The 18,348-nt window shown below is 36.4% G+C and overlaps 3 protein-coding genes across 3 annotated transcripts in view; 2 read left to right on the top strand and 1 right to left on the bottom strand.

Moving 5' to 3' along the window:
- The first annotated feature begins 150 nt into the window (after positions 1 to 150).
- LOC107567803 (tripartite motif-containing protein 65-like) lies at positions 151 to 4,788 on the top strand. The gene is made up of 6 exons (XM_016253569.1): positions 151 to 586; positions 914 to 1,009; positions 1,529 to 1,759; positions 2,344 to 2,512; positions 3,884 to 3,973; positions 4,057 to 4,788. Exons 1-6 carry the CDS (start codon positions 170 to 172, stop codon positions 4,593 to 4,595), a joined length of 1,542 nt encoding a protein of 513 aa, XP_016109055.1. The 5' UTR covers positions 151 to 169; the 3' UTR covers positions 4,596 to 4,788.
- A 5,434-nt stretch (positions 4,789 to 10,222) lies between these two features.
- LOC107567801 (WW domain-binding protein 2-like) lies at positions 10,223 to 14,021 on the bottom strand. The gene is made up of 6 exons (XM_016253567.1): positions 13,882 to 14,021; positions 12,332 to 12,440; positions 11,996 to 12,131; positions 11,299 to 11,391; positions 11,051 to 11,200; positions 10,223 to 10,311 (listed from the first exon to the last, which is right to left on the bottom strand). Exons 1-6 carry the CDS (start codon positions 13,938 to 13,940, stop codon positions 10,223 to 10,225), a joined length of 636 nt encoding a protein of 211 aa, XP_016109053.1. The 5' UTR covers positions 13,941 to 14,021.
- A 576-nt stretch (positions 14,022 to 14,597) lies between these two features.
- Positions 14,598 to 18,348, top strand: part of LOC107567807 (protein BCCIP homolog) — a 6,565-nt gene continuing 2,814 nt past the window's right edge. Inside the window, exons 1-6 of the mRNA XM_016253575.1 lie at positions 14,598 to 14,894; positions 14,998 to 15,072; positions 15,207 to 15,287; positions 16,212 to 16,301; positions 16,462 to 16,649; positions 17,911 to 18,076. Of these exons, the coding sequence (XP_016109061.1) occupies positions 14,763 to 14,894; positions 14,998 to 15,072; positions 15,207 to 15,287; positions 16,212 to 16,301; positions 16,462 to 16,649; positions 17,911 to 18,076 (732 nt within the window). The 5' untranslated portion in view covers positions 14,598 to 14,762. The remainder of the gene's footprint in view (positions 14,895 to 14,997; positions 15,073 to 15,206; positions 15,288 to 16,211; positions 16,302 to 16,461; positions 16,650 to 17,910; positions 18,077 to 18,348) is intronic.

Genomic DNA, 18,348 nt, shown 5'->3' with positions numbered 1-18,348 from the left:
TATCTATCTATCTATCTATCTATCTATCTATCTATCTATCTATCTATTTATCTATCTACTGTATGTGTCTGTCTATGACAACATGCCCCAATAGAGGTTTTCTGCTGTCATTAACAATGACATTAACGCTGTTGCTTCATTTATTTTATACTTTCAGGTTTCCAGATTTATGATGGATGATCATGTGCAGTGCACGATCTGCTTGGATCCATTTACATGCCCCGTGACAATCCCATGCGGTCACACCTTCTGCAAGGCCTGCATCTCCAAATTCTGGGATAGGAAGGACAAAGACTTCCACTGTCCTTTTTGTAAAAAAAACTTTGACACAAGGCCTGAGCTGAATCGCAACGTGTCTCTGTCGATGTTAACGGAGATCAGCATACACAGTCCAGTTAAGACGGATGTGAGCGCAGGAGCCTCCGTGCACACGGATCCGGAGCCAGAGCAGATCTGTGAGCGGCACCAGAAGCCTCTGGTCATCTACTGCAGGAACGACAGCATGTGTGTTTGCTATGAGTGCTCTGTCAACGAGTGCAAGGGCCATGATAAGATTTTGGTGGTAGAAGAACGGAAGAATAGGGAGGTAATATTGTATTGACATACAAATACAGTATAGTTTAAATAGTATATAATTATTAATAATATCATATGTTTTTGCATTACAGTAATGAGAATTTGAGTTGAAAATAATGCAAAATTTTTACTAGCAATTTCCAGAAATGGCAATAATGTCACAATGCTATATTTTCTTTATGCAAAATATTATTATTTTTTTCTCTCTTTAATATTAGAGTGAAATATATTAACACATTTTGAGAGGCTCAACCTGTATATGTCGTAGCTGACTTTTTTAAGAATTTGTAGGACATTTATTATTATTATTTTTTATATATAAAGATTTTCTGTGCAGGCAGAATTGAAGAAAAAGAGTGCAGAATTCAAGAAACACCAGGAAACCACTGAGAGAAACCGGCAGGAGCTCATGGAGAACACGGAGACAGCGAAGGCAAGACGTCTGCCATCATTACCTTATTCATTAGGAACTTTATCCAAACATGAATGTATGTCATGCATATCCAAATCCATATGGCATTATAGTGACACTTTACAATGAGGTTACAATAAGTAAAATACATTAGTAAACATGAACTGAATAAAAACGTTATTAGATTATAATTTATTGTTATTATTTAATGTATTAATGTTAATCTTAACATTTGCTAATACATTATTAAAATTAAACGTTGTATCTGTTAATATTATTTAGTGGACCTGACATGAACTAACATGAACAATATATAATACATATTACACTAACAATAATAATACAAAATATGTATTGGCATCTTTTTAGAGAAAATACCCACAAATCTACACAAACTGAATCATACATTAATACAAAGCCTGGCCTTAATCACATATATTAGGGAATAGTCTTGAAGGATGTATATTGAATTAGAAAGCAGTAGCATCACTGCTCATGGCGTGTGTGTGTTTTAGCATGTTGTTCTCTCTGCTCTGTCAGGTATCACTACAGCAGACGTCTCAGTGGGTGAACACCAAGTTCTCACAGCTGATAAAGGTGCTGACAGAGAAACAGGAAGTGACAGAGCTTTTTCTGGAACAGCAGCAGGAAGTGACACTGTTGCAGGCTCAGGAGAGGCTGGCTGTTCTGGAGGAGAGAGCGGCGCAGCTCGCAGCCCTTCAGGAGGAGATCAGCAGCCTGTGTTCCCTCCCTCCCTGCCAGCTCATCAAGGTCTTATTTTATTTTATTTTATTTTATTTTATTTTATTTTATTTTATTTTATTTTATTTTATTTTATTTTATTTTATTTTATTTTATTTTATTTTATTTTATTTTATTTTATTTTATTTTATTTTATTTTATTTTATTTTATTTTATTTTATTTTATTTTATTTTATTTTATTTTATTTTATTTTATTTTGCAGTTGTTTTATTTATAATGCTATTGTTTTATTTTTTATTTAATTTAATGCTTTTTATTTATTTATTTTGAGAAATGTGCATCACAAACTAAAATAAAGAAATAAATAAAAAAAGTAAAAAAAAAATGGCCCCATTTTCTTTTTAAATAAATTATTTTAACATCAATTCAAGTTATTATATAGAAAAATATATATATGCTTGTTTTCAACTTTTCTTTGGATGATACAAAGGTTGTTTTTTAGGGGGAAAATATTATTTATTGTCAATACAATTATATTAATATCAGTCATATTCAAAATTTTGATATGATTGTTTTATTATTAATTGTTAATGTTGTTACATGTGAATAGGTGTAATGTTTGTCTAATGTCTGTGTTTGTGTGCTGATGCAGGACTCCAGGTTCATAGAGGTCCCACACTTCAGTGACGTTCCTCTGGATGTGCATGTGAGCGTGCAGGAGAAGCTGACGCCCGTCACAGACGTCCTGTCCCGCGTGTCCAAGCTGATGTGTGAGGATCTGGAGAGAGCCGTTCAGGTGTCTGCAGGACAGGATAAAGAGGGTGAGGAGCATTCACGGTCTGTTTACTGACTATCTGATGCTAAATGCACACAAATATAACTATCTGAAATCACCTGTTTACTTTGTAATTCCCATGAGTCGGGGCACAGGCATTTTGCTTATCAGTCAGACAGTAAACAAAGATGTGTTTGCAAGGTGCTGAGTTGATACAAAATGAGTGTTTTAGGTAAAAGCAATTACTGGATTTTGACAAATTTAGATCATAAAATCTTTTCGGTGAGATAATGAGTGCTTATTTTTTAACGGACATTAGTTGTACACACATTTTACACTTTTTTTTGTTTTGTTTTCTGTGCAACTATTACATATACAATACTACAATATTTCTCCACAGCAGTCTATACATTTTTTTAATTTTGCAATTGTAAAAATCATAATAAAAACCATTCCAATCTAGGATGGGGCAATGTCAGCCAAAAATGTAAGCTTTTGGTTGACAACAATATATATCACAATAAATTCACTGCAAATTTCTGACATAAGCAAAAAACTATATCACAGTATTTTTAATATATATATTTTTTGGTCAATAACAATATCAGCATATATACGCACATACTGCAAAAGCGATGATGAAAAATACTGAACAAATAATGGTCCTTGTTGTGCCAATTTTCAAAGTAATTTGTAATAAATGTGTTTATACATAAAAGATTATTTATTTATTTATCAATATTTACTTTATTTATTTGAATATAAATTAAAATGTAATATATGAAATGTATTTGTATTTTATTTAACCAGTCATAATCATTGCAGTGAAACAGTTTGATAAATAAATAATAATTATTTCAAATACTCTATCTTTTTTTCCCATTAAACACTGTTTTATCTATGTCTGTTCAGGATTGTTTTTTCTGTCTTTCTCGCAGGCTCTCCTCAAGATAAGAGGCCAGTTCTGGCTGTTGTTCCCAGTCCTGCAACACCATCATATCCAGCCGAGAGGGAGGTGACATAAGCAAAAAACTATATCACAGTATTTTTAATATATATATTTTTTGGTCAATAACAATATCAGCATATATACGCACATACTGCAAAAGCGATGATGAAAAATACTGAACAAATAATGGTCCTTGTTGTGCCAATTTTCAAAGTAATTTGTAATAAATGTGTTTATACATAAAAGATTATTTATTTATTTATCAATATTTACTTTATTTATTTGAATATAAATTAAAATGTAATATATGAAATGTATTTGTATTTTATTTAACCAGTCATAATCATTGCAGTGAAACAGTTTGATAAATAAATAATAATTATTTCAAATACTCTTTTATCTTTTTTTCCCATTAAACACTGTTTTATCTATGTCTGTTCAGGATTGTTTTTTCTGTCTTTCTCACAGGCTCTCCTCAAGATAAGAGGCCAGTTCTGGCTGTTGTTCCCAGTCCTGCAACACCATCATATCCAGCCGAGAGGGAGGGACTGAACGCATGTACGCTCATGTCATATAATCTCACATGATAGTTTAGTTCGTAATTATTCTCAGTCTCATATGTAATTGTTCTCTTCATCCAGACCGCTGCAACCTGACCTTCGACCCTCGCACCGCCAACGCTCACTTACGGCTCTCCCAGAGCAACAGGAGGGCGGAGCATCTGATCTCCGGGCCCCGCCCCATCCTGGCCGATGAGTCCCGCTTCGACCACACCTGGCAGGTGTTGTGTTTCCAGAGCTTCACTCACGGCCAGCACTACTGGGAGCTGGAGGTGTCCAAACCGTGGGCCTACGTGGGCGTGACGTACCCGAACATCCCACGCAAGGAGAAGGGCAAGCGCTGCATGGTGGGGATGAACGAGCTGTCGTGGAGCCTGCAGCTGGACGAGCGGCAGCTGAGTGCGTGGCACGCAGGCTGCAAGGAGTCCGTCGCCGGTCAGCTGCAGCTGAACGCTCAGTCGCTGCGCATTGGGATGCTGCTGGACTACGAGGCCGGGACGCTGACGTACTACGGCGAGGGACAGGTCCGGCTGCACGCCTTCCACTGCGCCTTTACACAAGCGCTGCTCCCAGCCTGCTGGATCGGGGAGGGCGTCACCATTACGCTCTGTGAACCGTGAGCATGAACATATTTGATCCTGGGGAAATAGATGCATCATCCCTACCGTAGCTGAACCTGACGCGCGTGGCCTTCCTACGCCATCATTTACTCCTGGTGTTTCTGAGCGGTGGTGAGATTTGATGAGCTCAGGATTCAGTCTGGGATGGTTCGGGTTGGTCTGTGAAGAATTGCGTAAGTGCCGAAATATACTTCACGCAAGTAGGAATGCAGATGCTCATATATATATATATATATATATATATATATATAGAGCTCAGGATTCAGTCTGGGATGGTTCGGGTTGGTCTGTGAAGAATTGCGTAAGTGCCGAAATATACTTCACGCAAGTAGGAATGCAGATGCTCATATATATATATATATATATATATATATATATATATATACAGTGTTTTAAAATAATGTTTTAAAAGAAGTCTCTTATGATCAAAAATATGAAATATTCTGACAATTTACGATAAATGACTTGTAAATATATTTAATATATTCTAGGGTGACCTCCCGCAAACATTCTAATATTGAATATAATTTTCGCGCATCAGGGATGCGGAGTATTAAATCACTTTGGATGCAGCTCGTGTTTGATGCAGGGTTGCCAAATCCACATTTTTGCACGGAATTGGGCTGATTTTAAACTGTTGATTTTCTCCCGTGGGTTAAAGGTTTGAAATATTGCATAAATTACATTTGACTGAAATGCTTGTATTGAAATATTTTGCATTCTACCTATGATAAAACTGTGGTAGATGTTAAGTTTTATGAAGGACAGCCACTGGTAGGAAGCCTTTTAGCTGTGCTTATGATCAATATGCATAACGCATATTGATCATAAGCCCCCCCCCCTCTATTTTGAAAACTAAAATATGATCACCCTAATATATTCATATAAATCCGCATATTAGAATGATTTCTGAAGGATCATATGACACTGAAGACTGGAGTAATGATGCTTAAAATTCAGCTTTTTCATCACAGAAATAAATTATATTTTAACACATTCCTATAGAAAAGCTATTTTAAATTGTAATCATATTTCTGTTTTTACTGCATCTTTGATCAAATAATTGGTCAGCATAAGAGACTTCTTCAATAATTATTCCAAAACACACATATATATATATATATATATAGAACATCTGTGTTTGTGTACTTCATAAATTGTGTTTCTGGCCTAAATCTTTGCCATTCTTATTTGTGGCCAAATTATGGCAGCTTACTAGGGTTGGGCCGATAGACGATGCCGTCGTCGACGTGTAGGCGGAACCCCTAAAGGGAATAAATATGAGATGGGAGGAAAATATATATTTCAATATATTTCCTCGCAGTTATATCATTGGGTAATTATACTACATATATATTTCGGGCATCAGGGAGCCGCTATTATACCTGGCATTGAAACTGGCATCGTGCTTTTGAATGCACGATCGCTTTTTAGTTTCACTTTCACATTCCAGATTCGCGATCGCACATACTCTGTTTATACTATGGAGCGGCAGTACTTACCACATATTTTACAAGATTATATGTTTGTCAGTGGTACTGAGGATCTGCAAATCATTCGCCATCATCCTCAGTCATCTCTCCTTAATCTGTTTATGTGGTAAGTGAAATCTTATGTACTGTAACAGACAACCGTTACACTGTGTCTACACCGTGCCGCATCAGCTAAAGTCTGTCTACACTGGACATGACAAAGCGACCATTGAAAATCATTTGAAATTTGTGTCAGCAAGTCATAAATAGAACGCAGCAGCAGTTTACTGTCGGGGATTTGTCGTGTCGCGCGGCATCCAGTGTAGACAGCATCACTGATTATAATGGGTTCTATAGACTGATTTATATATAAGGAATCTCTATTATAGATCAGTGGTTCTATAGTATTTTGTCGCGCTGTGCCACTCGCGTCCGGTGTAGACACGGTGTTAGGAATTGTCATTTGTTTTCCCTTAGAAGGATTCACGCTTCGGGCACACCGATGTCATCGTCCATCGCGATGTTTCACTGTAGACATCGCCCAACCCTACAGCTTACATGAACTTTTAAGATGTTTTGAAGAGTTTGCGTTGAGGGCTAGCTGTGCACTTTATGTTGTGTTCGAGAGATCAAAATAATTTTTTGCTGTATCCACTCCTAGTATATGATTCCCATTTTTAAATATTGAGAATCCGATCTGTTCGCCTGCAGTTTCAAAGAACAAACATGTATGTTGTGTTCATTTCCGTCTTCTGTTTTTCTGTGCTGTAGGATTATCGTAACAGTGATTTGTATTGTATGTATTTCTACTGTATCAGTTTTAGTAGTATTTTGATTATTTTTACAGAATTTAACTACATCACGGACGATATGTCCATCAGATTTATCTTTTAACACTTCAGATATTGACATCTGTGAATATGAGGTTTACATTTCATGCTGTAATATCTAGTCATTGGCTTTGTTCAGAATAGCATACTTGCATACTTCACGTTATGTACCATAGGCCTGCAACAGTAATGCTATGTTTCTTATTTAATTTAGCAAGTGTTAACCCTGCAGATGAATGCATTTTTAGTCGAATTTGGTCCAATCAGTCAAAAAGGAGATATTAAAAACAATCAGAGCTTATATTGCTACCAGTTCATTTATCACTTTTTAAGTGGAATGTTGAGCATGTTGCATTGTGGGATGTAGTGTTTTTTTTTCAGTGTGCTCTATTGCATAGTGCACTTTATGGAAGCCTGTTTCCACCATGGAATAAAAAATAAAGGTAGTTGTGAATTTTTTTATTTTTCCACAATTCTTACTTTTTTACTCACAATTGCAAGAGAAAAGTCTTGATTGGGAGATAAAATTGCAACAGGAACCTTTTTTTATTCCTTGATTTTTTTCAGAATTGTGAGCAACAGTATGAAATATGAAGTAAACAGTCAGAATTGTGAGATAAAAAGTCGCAATACCTTTACATTTTTTTTGGGCTTCCATAGCACTTTATTGCACACTGTGCCCAGTCTAAGTAATGCATACTGCAGATATATTATTAGTATGCTATTCTGAACATAGCCTTTCTATAAAGAGCCATTGAAAGTTTGAACACTGTGCGCGCGCGTTATATCTGAATATGTAATTATTATATCATAATTATATGAAATAAGAGTATTTAAGGTCTGAGCTCACTTCTTTGAGCTGACTTTATGCACTAACTAGTAAAAGGTAGAATTGTCCTTAATATTGGGAGATTGTTTGAATATATTAGAAAAACAATTGAATTTGCACAAGCCATCAGGGCTGGAAGAGTAAAGGGGAACCTGGAAAAGCACATTATTTTGAATCTCCTGAGAGACTTTTACCGTTGAATGTGAACTCATCTTGACATTTGTCTGCTTTTGAAACCCTGGTCATCATGTACATGAATAATGAACACAAGATGTCCATAAATGAAATGCATCGTTCCACTTGTACAGGTTTACTATAATAAAATACACTTTGAATAACACAATACAGTCAAGAGCATGCGTAACTGATTAAATGTATAATTAAATAAATTAGGGGGAAAAAAAGAATCAACTAACTCTGTCCAGGAGACTGAAGGTGCATGTAGGGTTAGAGTGCATCTTCAGTCTAACTGCTGCATGCTACAGAGATGCCAAGACTAGTACACACTGCTGCAGAACACGTCTGACACGAGCTTCATCAGATATACATCATGTAGTGTTTGTGAAGGTGACTTTAGACAATACTATGGTTTTTGCTCCGGCAATGAAAATGATTGCAAAAGAAGCCAAAGTGGAATCAACCACTGCATGTTGCCGAGCAACAGCATACTAACAGCCCGTCCAATCAGAATCAAGAACCAGAACTGTTGTATAAAAGAGACTTGTAGCATGTAAAGGTTTTAGTTCGAGGAATAGATCACCTAAAAATTAAAAATTGCTGAAAATTCACTCCATCCGAGATGTAGATGGGTTTGTTTCTCATCAGATTTGGATAAATGTAGCATTGCATCACTTGCTCACCAATGGATGCTCTGCAGTGAATGGGTGCCGTCAGAATGAGAGTACAAACAGCTGATAAAAACATCACAATAATCCACACCACTCCAGTCCATCAGTTAACGTCTTGTGAAGCAGAAAGCTGCATGTTTGTAAGAAAGAAATCCATCATTAAAACTTTTCTAACTTCAAACCGTTGCCCACAGCTAAAATATTAGTCCTCTATCCATAATATTGCTTTCTCCGGTGAAAAAGTCTGAATCAGGAGAGAAATCTGCACAGATCACACATCGTTTACAAGCCAAAACAGTCCAAAAGAGTTCTAAACAACTATGTGGGTGGATTTTGATGTGAGAAACAACAGGAGATGGACTTTTTCACTGGAGGAAGCGTTATAATGGATTATGGACATTTTTGACCAGAAGCAACGATTTAAAGTTAAAAACATCTTGATGGATTTGTTTCTTACAAACATGCAGCTTGATGGGACCGGAACGGTGTGGATTATTGTGATGTTTTTATCAGCTGTTTGGACTCTCATTCTGACGGCACCCATTCACTGCAGAGCATCCATTGCTGAGCAAGTGATGTAATGCTACATTTCTACAAATCTGATGAAGAAACAAATTCAACTACATCTGATGTGAAATGAGTAATTTCTGCTATTCCTTTAAGTGATGCATTTGACGGAATGTGCTGTAAAGGGCGTTTGCATTTGATTTGCAGCATCTAAGCATCAGGAAGTCTTTTAGGTTCAAAGACCGATTTAAGCGACTGCTCGAGTGTTGAGTAACAGGTGAGTGGCAACAACCAACGATCTTCCATCTAATAACGTTGGATGCAGCAGTCGAGAATGAACAACGGCCGAAAGCGCTGTTAATGTGAACGTCCCAATGTTTTTGGGCCTTAACTCTTGTGCAAGCTAGCAAAATACTTCAAACCTCGATCTATACATAACCACTCATAAATGTCTCCTAAATATACTCATTTTCAAATTTAGAAAAGCTCAATCATTTACTGTCGGTTAGAAAGCTAACAGTCGGTCCCTCTCATTCACCAGCTGTGAATTCATTAAAGTCGTTTTATTCATGTGTCTCTTGTCTAGTCCCTCTTCATAGGCCAGGTCATGTTGATGCAGAGCACTGCGCCCCCTGCTGGAGCCCCTGGTCACTGCGTGCAGCCTCACGGGGATTCTGTGCAGCGGGGCTAAGTGATGCATTTGACGGAATGTGCTGTAAAGGGCGTTTGCATTTGATTTGCAGCATCTAAGCATCAGGAAGTCTTTTAGGTTCAAAGACCGATTTAAGCGACTGCTCGAGTGTTGAGTAACAGGTGAGTGGCAACAACCAACGATCTTCCATCTAATAACGTTGGATGCAGCAGTCGAGAATGAACAACGGCCGAAAGCGCTGTTAATGTGAACGTCCCAATGTTTTTGGGCCTTAACTCTTGTGCAAGCTAGCAAAATACTTCAAACCTCGATCTATACATAATCACTCATAAATGTCTCCTAAATATACTCATTTTCAAATTTAGAAAAGCTCAATCATTTACTGTCGGTTAGAAAGCTAACAGTCGGTCCCTCTCATTCACCAGCTGTGAATTCATTAAAGTCGTTTTATTCATGTGTCTCTCGTCTAGTCCCTCTTCATAGGCCAGGTCATGTTGATGCAGAGCACTGCGCCCCCTGCTGGAGCCCCTGGTCACTGCGTGCAGCCTCACGGGGATTCTGTGCAGCGGGGTGTTTAACTGGAGATGTGAGGGGAAGAGAGGATGAGATGAAGGGAATGGAGAGAGGAGAGGATGTGCGCTCGCTGCAGACACGTCTACTGGTTCTTCTTGTCTTCAGGTGGGGAGTAGGGTGGAGGCTTGTCCTTCAGAATAAAAACAAAACAATATATTTTCAAGTTATTACCCAAGTTACTTTTTTGGGGCTTTGATGAAACTCTACAGGTTGGACCTGGTGAACTTTACTATACATGAACTTGGTAAATAGGCTGGACTTGGTTATATAACAGGATATACTTGTTTGGATAACAGTTTGGATCTTGGTATATATTAAGTTTGTTAATATTTGAAACGGGATGTACAGTAGGTGGACTTTAACAAGTATATGGATTTAAGTTAACTACACATGAACTTTCATGTCATAAATTAACTTGGTTAACAGGTCGAACCGGATTATTATTTGGAATTTGTTACCAGGATAGACTTGGTAAACAGGTTGAACATGGTTATATTTGGACTTAGTTAACAGGATACTTTTGGTTAACTAGTTTGACCAGTTTATATATAGATTTGAACAAGTTATATTTGGACTTTAATGAGTTTAAATTAGCTACACATGATCTTTGTCGTATATGAATTGGGTTAACAGGTTAAACCTGGTTTTATTTGGAATTTAAGATAAACGGAAAAAGGAAAGAATACCCGTGTACGTGTGGACATGGCCTTAGTTTGCTCAGCGCTGTTTAGCAGTGAATCTGACCTGGAGGTGGAGGTCCAGGGTAGGCGTATCCAGGCGGAGGTGGTGCGGCCGAATACATGCCGTTAGCAGGAGGAGGAGGAGGGTAAGCGAACGCCCCGTTCGCCATGTAAGGACAGCCGTAATTTACAGTCACCGGTTGCCCTCTGGATGCTGAAACGAAGGTAATGCTTCCACATCAAATCTGATGCTAAAACATTTCTTTAAAAAATAATTATATTACTTTTCAAACTGATTGAGCACAAACGTACCCTGTGCTGCCACCTGTAGCATGCACTGTCCAAACTCAATCGCTCCTCCGGCAACAAAAATCAACTTGAAGGTTGCAGAACCTTCCCAGCCACCTGGAGCAGTGATGGAAACATGCTTTAGTATATCTTAGTTCCACGAGTACATCGTTACTTTCTTCCAAGGACCAGATTATTCAAATGAAAACTTGAGGAGGGTCATGATTCGGATCGGAGTACTTTTATTTATTTAAAGTCTAACATGTTAACATGCAATACAAAATTGAACTTTTTTATTTATTTTTTTTACATGTGTAATATAAAGGCCTGTCAATTGTTTCGAATTAATTACATGATATGAAAATGAAATCAGTTGCAATTATTTTCATGATTCACTGAAAAAAGTTCCAAAATAAACAATTCAAAGATATGAATTCATTGATTAATAGACATTACAAAAAGTGTCTTTATACATGAATATACTGTACATCGTTTTTATCTATTAAAGAATTACTAAAAAGTGAGCAGACACAATAATAATTTTCGATATTTTTGACTGTTTCATGTGGTTCGTGGCCAGTGTTATTTTAGCATTATTTGTACCCTACTAATATTTATATTTGAATTCACAATAACGATTTTTACAAGTGGTTTTGGCCTGTGATTTGGTTTATTCCCTCATTGCACAGCTGCAGTGTTCATTTTAGGCTCGGTGTTTTACCTCCAGGCTCAGCGCTGATCGTGCCCTTGATGTAGTTGGCACCAAGTACTGGCTGTTTGACCTCACAGCCCTTCATAAGATAAAACGGCATCATGAAGGACTGCAGGGGGTCCTTCCCTTTAGTCAAGAAGATCGCCTAAACATCAAACCACATAAGCAGCAAATGATGAACACATTCATTTACTGAGGTTATTTACAAACCACTGAACAAGACCAGTCGGGAGACAGACAAGGCCAAGACCATATTAAAATACATATTTAAAGATTTTCCTTGCTCTGTCCTTATCATCATTCAATAATAAGATGATTATCGAACCCTCCTCTTGTATTACGTACCCTGTAAGGTGTCAGGTAGATGCTTCCCTTCTTGCTTTTTCTGAAGGCTTCTGGCAAGCGTTCTGCGTCACTGAACAGCAGCTCCACATTCTCATATGACATCAAGACACTGTAGGAAAACAGATTTGGTTTATTACAGTCAGCACATTCTGTGCCAACACATAAGGAACAAAGCTAGCTTTGCCATCGCTGACAAGGAACAAAGACTTGCTTATAGTTTTAAAGAATACCAGTATCACTGTAGTTCTAAGAGCATTTTTCAATAATAATATAACCCTAACAACAATAAAATATTAATAATATTTTAATGATTAATTATTATTTATATTAATATAAAAATGTAAGAAATAAAATAAATTATTTTACAATTTATTTGTAATTTATTACTATTATTATTGTAATAAGTTGTAGTTATATTTGTCTATAATGTTACAATAAATCATTATATATAATGTAAGAAATAAAAAACTAAATATATGAATGATAATAAGCAAAAATATTATATTAAACATTATATAAATAATAATTATTAGATGTAGTACTAAGAACATTTGTCTATGTTGTAATAATTCACTATAAATAATAATAGTAGGAGTAATAAAATACATAAAAATATTACTGATTATAAATAAAAAGTCAATAATAATAATAATAATATAAAAACACAAGAAAAATATATTAAATAATAACATTAACATTTTATTTATTGTTGTTGTGGATTACTATTGTGTGAATAATATAGCCTAGTAAATGTATTTTAGAGTTAATGAAGATAATGTAATGTAGAATAGATGCAGAAAAGTTAAATGAATGCAAAACCTAAATAAAAAGATGGCATCAAATCTATTTGGGTACTTCTATGATTATTGGTTATTATTACAGATGATGATGTCTTTGCTGGAGTCATCCGTCTCAGTGTTAAGATCACAGCTATTGTGAAACTTTAAGAGCATGGCATTTATTTGAGCAGAAGCGCGAGAAGATTATTGCTGATCTACTGCGACTACAAACGCGAGTCCTACTACGTCGACGGCTGAGCTCATTAATATTAATGACGCAACGTGGCATTCCTCCAGCTGATTGGCTGAAACACAAATTGGAGGTTCACGCATCCGAATATTAATAAGGCTACGTGACTGAACGCTGCGGGAAGGTTTCCAAGCAACTTGAGCGTGACTAGATTAATATTCATAGCGCGCACTTCACCATACTAGGATTCTGAAAGCTGCGCAAGACCCATGTTTTTAAAAAGATAACAACTTATGGGACTGAATATGGGCTACATTTACAGTGTGTAAACATGATGCTGCTTAAAATAAACACAGAAAAGGCAGATGCAGTGCACATGAATAAAATGGGTGTGATCTCGCGGTTCACGCGATGTTATTCAACACATGACACTGAATTATTCTTATTATGTGACTAGAAAAACACACAATAATTAATTCGATATGGACGTTTTGGACAAATCCGTGTAACGTTAGACAGAAATAGGACAGTACCAGCTTTATATAATAATAACGGCAATATTAATCAAAGCGTCTGATTACCTTTCGCTGTTGTTGATGATAACACCTCCACATTCAGAGTGATTGTTGTTGAGGGCCATGCTTGATTTCTGTCTGTTATTGTGTGAAATTGACGCTCTACATGCTACGCGAAGATCCACCCGCACTTCCGGTATAGGCCACGCCCCCCGGTGACGTCACCGAGCGGGTTGGAGCTATTTCCCGAACCTTCTCAAATAACAAATAAATACTTATCAAAGCAGAAGCATCTTAATCTTATAATGTTTTATTTTTCTAAGACGGATAGATAAATTATTTCAATAAATTACTCTTGAAATGGCCAAAACAAATTTTAAAGAGAGAAGGTAAATATTGTATCATTGAATTTTGATGTTGCATCCGCTATTTTGATGCAATTACATCAAAAGTAACTAATTAAATTACAGAAAAAATTATAGTAATCCCTTACTTTACTTTTTAAGAGAAAGCAATTAAAAGGAAAGTAATTAAATTACAGTAAGTAATGCATTACACCTAACACTTGTGTCCAGCCAGCATCGACTTTTATTTTGTAATATGACATAATGCTTAAGTAAACCTTAAAACTACGTTAAAGAATATTTATATTTCTATGTAGGTCAAAATGTTATTGTTTTGGAGCTTTAATCCGTGCCATTGCTAAATAATAAAATATTTTCACGCAGCACCCCTGTGTAAAATATGGTATCTGCTGCGTCCCAAAGATCGTCATCTGAAACGGACGCCATTTTGGATCTTGTACCGGGAGTATTGTGCGTACACCCTTACGTCTACTGTGAGCCAACATGGACGATAAGACTCCTCAGTTTCCTACCATGTGGATAACGCAGAACGTCGCTCTGCGTGAACTCGTGTCTGTTTCCTGCGTGCTGTAGTGGAGCGGCATGGCTTCATCTGCGAAGAGGCGAGCTATTGAAACGAGACTAAACCCTCAAGACAGCGATGAAAGCTCGGACGAGGGTCTGGAAGACTCTGGCGACGAGGACAATGAAGATGCAGAAGAAGAAATAAACGAGGTAAGTCGCGATGTTACTGGAGCCAATAATGTGCAGGCCAAACTGGCTCTGCGTTGAAAAACGTTGTTTTGTGATCAGTGCATGTGTTTTGGGTTGTGATTAGGAGGTTATCGTGGACTTTGAGGCACACACGATATCTGACAACGACTTTCATGGCATTAAAACCCTTCTCCAACAGGTAAGTCACAGAGACATTCGTGTTTGCATTGCACTGAACATACAGATATAACTTACACTGCTCAATTTGCACACAAACAGAGATTAAAAAGCGCAAATAATACGTATGCATTATATTTCCACTCATGTTTCCAGCTGTTCCTGAAGTCTCACGTGAACACATCTGATCTGACGGACATCATCATCCAGCAGAAGCACATGGGCAGTGTCATCAGGGTGAGACTCATTTGGATAATCCTATATTTATTTAGTTTGAAGCCACAATCATCACAATTAAAAGAACCAAAGACTTAAACTACTTCAGTCTGTGTGCATTGAATTTATTTAATCCACGAGTTCACAATTTGAGTTGAATTACTGAAATAAATGAACTTTTCCACGACATTCTAATTTATTGAGATGCACCTGTACTTGAGTTAATGGTCAAATATCAGATCCTGGTTGCAAAAACACTTTGAAGCTTAAGAGAAAACCATTAATTTGAATTATAAGCAAATCAACACTAAACTTTTAGAGACTTGTTTAAATAATAGTGTAATTTTTTTTTTATTTACAAAAATGTTCCTTAATTTTTTTCATTTTGTAACTGTATATTTCAGTATATTATCACTTGTAATTAAACCTTAAAACAAGTTTATTTTTTTCAAACCACGTGTCACAAGGAAGTGCTCAAATTAATTGTAAAGACAGAAATAAAAGAAAGATTAAAATGAATTAAAAAAATATTTAAATAACAAAATTAAGATCTAAATAAATGAACAAACGAATAAAATATCATTAATAGAAATAAAAAAATGTAAACAAACAAAATGGACACCAAACAGTACATTGCAGCAATGTAATATACTAACTATATTCTCACATTTATAATATGCATTAATTAACTACAAAGTTTTTTGTACATGAAAATAGACAAATACATTTCAAAATTTTCGCATGAGGGTTCCTCGCATAAGGTTAATATATTTGGGGTTCATGGTATTTAAAAAATTAAAACCCCTGCCCTAAAATATACTGATAATCACCATATGTATAATATAATATATTATTAAACGTAATGAACATATGGGTGAACAGTGTATATGTCCTATTATCATTGTAATTAATGTTTTTAAGTATCTTTTCTGTGTTTTACTCCAGCAAGCGGAGGTACCGGAGGACAGTGATGACGAGGGCGACCCAGACGAGGTGTTTGGAGTCATCAGCATGGTGAACCTCACCGAGAGACAGGTGATAATACTCCCATTTCTGAATCTTCTCATGAATATCTGATGAATCCTTTATTTGCGGCTCTGGATCAGTGCTGTTTGTGTCCCGTCTGATCGTCTCGTGTGTGTGTGTGTGTGTGTGTGTGTGTGTGTGTGTGTGTGTGTGTGTGTGTGTTGATCAGGGTGTGGAGTGTCTGGAGAAGCTGAAGGATATGCTTCTAGAGCAGTGTGCCAAAAGCAGCTCCCCGGATGTTCAGGAGCAGTTCGAGCAGCTGCTGCTGGGTAACGGACACTCTGTCGGGCTGCTGCTGAGTGAGAGATTCGTCAACGTCCCGCCACAGATCGCCCTCCCCATGCACAAACAGCTTCAGTAAGTGTTCAGTGTTCTGACCAGCAGAGGGAGTCAGAGGGTGTGCTTCTGAAAATAATACATGTGGGCATGTGCAAATATAGGGTTCCAATTTTCTTAAGACAAGACACTACATGCAAAAACTGTTTTTTTTTATGCGCTGGTCAGTTGTGAGATTTTGGGTTATTTGGCTTTTCATAATGTGTTGTTCAGTATGGAGGGCCAAATCACTCACAATTAAATCATGTTTAAATATATAATTAAATGCATGAATACAGTTAACTAAAACAAATTTTTGTTACTTGAACTGAAATAAAAAATATTGTAATTTTTATTAATTCAAAAGCTTTTTTATAATTTGTTTTTATTAATTTATTTCGGCTAGTTGCCTAGGAAATATTTATTTTTCATTTAGTTTACTTTGATGTACAAGAGTATACAAACATAAAAAACTAAAAAAAAATAAACAACAAATTTGTATTAAAGCTTTAAAATTAAAAGAGAAAATATAAGAATAAAATTAATTTAAAAAATATTAAAAAAAATTATAATAATATCTCAATAATACTAAAAGAATGGTGATTTTATTTATTTGTTTGTTTGTTTATTTGCTGTTGATATCCTCTGTCAATATTTTCTGACTTGTGGAGAGATAAAAAAGAAAAATCTAAAATCCCTTCTGTAAAAACCTTTGTGTAATGTGTCAATAAAATAAAAAAAGAAATTAACCCTGGCTTTATTTATCCAAAATTACCATTTTTATGCTGGAAATGTATGTAAATTAGTCCATTAGTTAGATAAAGCCTCATTTGCCTATTTAAACAACATATAAAAAAAAACTTGTAATGCAAAAAACATGTTTGAAATTTGTTCGGTCTGATAATCGTTCAAATGGAAAAGTATGGTGATATATTGCTTAAATTTTTTTGCTCTATCCACCTAGAGTGTCTTGCCTTAAAAAGGGTCATTGAAAAAAAATTTACTCCGTTACTCTGCTGCTGCTCTCGTGATAATCGTGTTGTGTCAGGCTGAAGCTGTCGTAGTGTTACTGACGATCAGCGCTAATTCCGTCACCTGGATTTATAAGGATCTTATGTAACCGTGTCTCTAATGTGGGTCAGTGCACAACACATGTAGATGAGCCACTTTACATCCCACAATGTGTTGCACCATAAAAAAAACAACCAAACATTTCTCATGTTTCTAAAACACTCACAGAGCTAGTTTGAGAAACACAGTTTAGTGCAGGTGTTGATGGTATTCATGCTGTCTGGTTTCACAGGAAGGAAATGGCCGAAGCACAAAGGACCAATAAACCCAGCGGTAAATGCCAGTTCTGCCTGATGATCAGTAAAACCTGCAAACCAGTCAAGAAGAGCAGATCTGGTCCAGCTCAACCCAAAGAGGAGCTGCTGTTTGTGAACGACGAGGAGGAGTTCTTCTATGAGGTTCATTTAACTTTCACTTCTCATTAGGGCTGGGCCAGAATATTAGATTATTCGAATATTCGTTCGGTGGGTTGGCATTCGATTTTCAATTTTGATATTCGACTATTCTTTTTTTTTCTCGAACACCTGGCATCCCCGCGAAACGGTTCTCATTCGCGCTTGAATATGAATCGCCCATGAGTGAACGTCATGATTCGGTTCATCTGGAAGAGAAGACAAAACCGACCCCCACCGTCGTTTAGATTTTTTTATAGTAATAAAAATCATTTAGT

This window comes from Sinocyclocheilus grahami, unplaced genomic scaffold, assembly GCF_001515645.1.
Source record: "Sinocyclocheilus grahami isolate Dianchi unplaced genomic scaffold, SAMN03320097.WGS_v1.1 scaffold1189.1, whole genome shotgun sequence".
NCBI lineage: Eukaryota > Metazoa > Chordata > Actinopteri > Cypriniformes > Cyprinidae > Sinocyclocheilus > Sinocyclocheilus grahami.
Note: the sequence above shows the minus strand (reverse complement) of the source record. Positions and strands in the feature narration are given on the sequence as shown.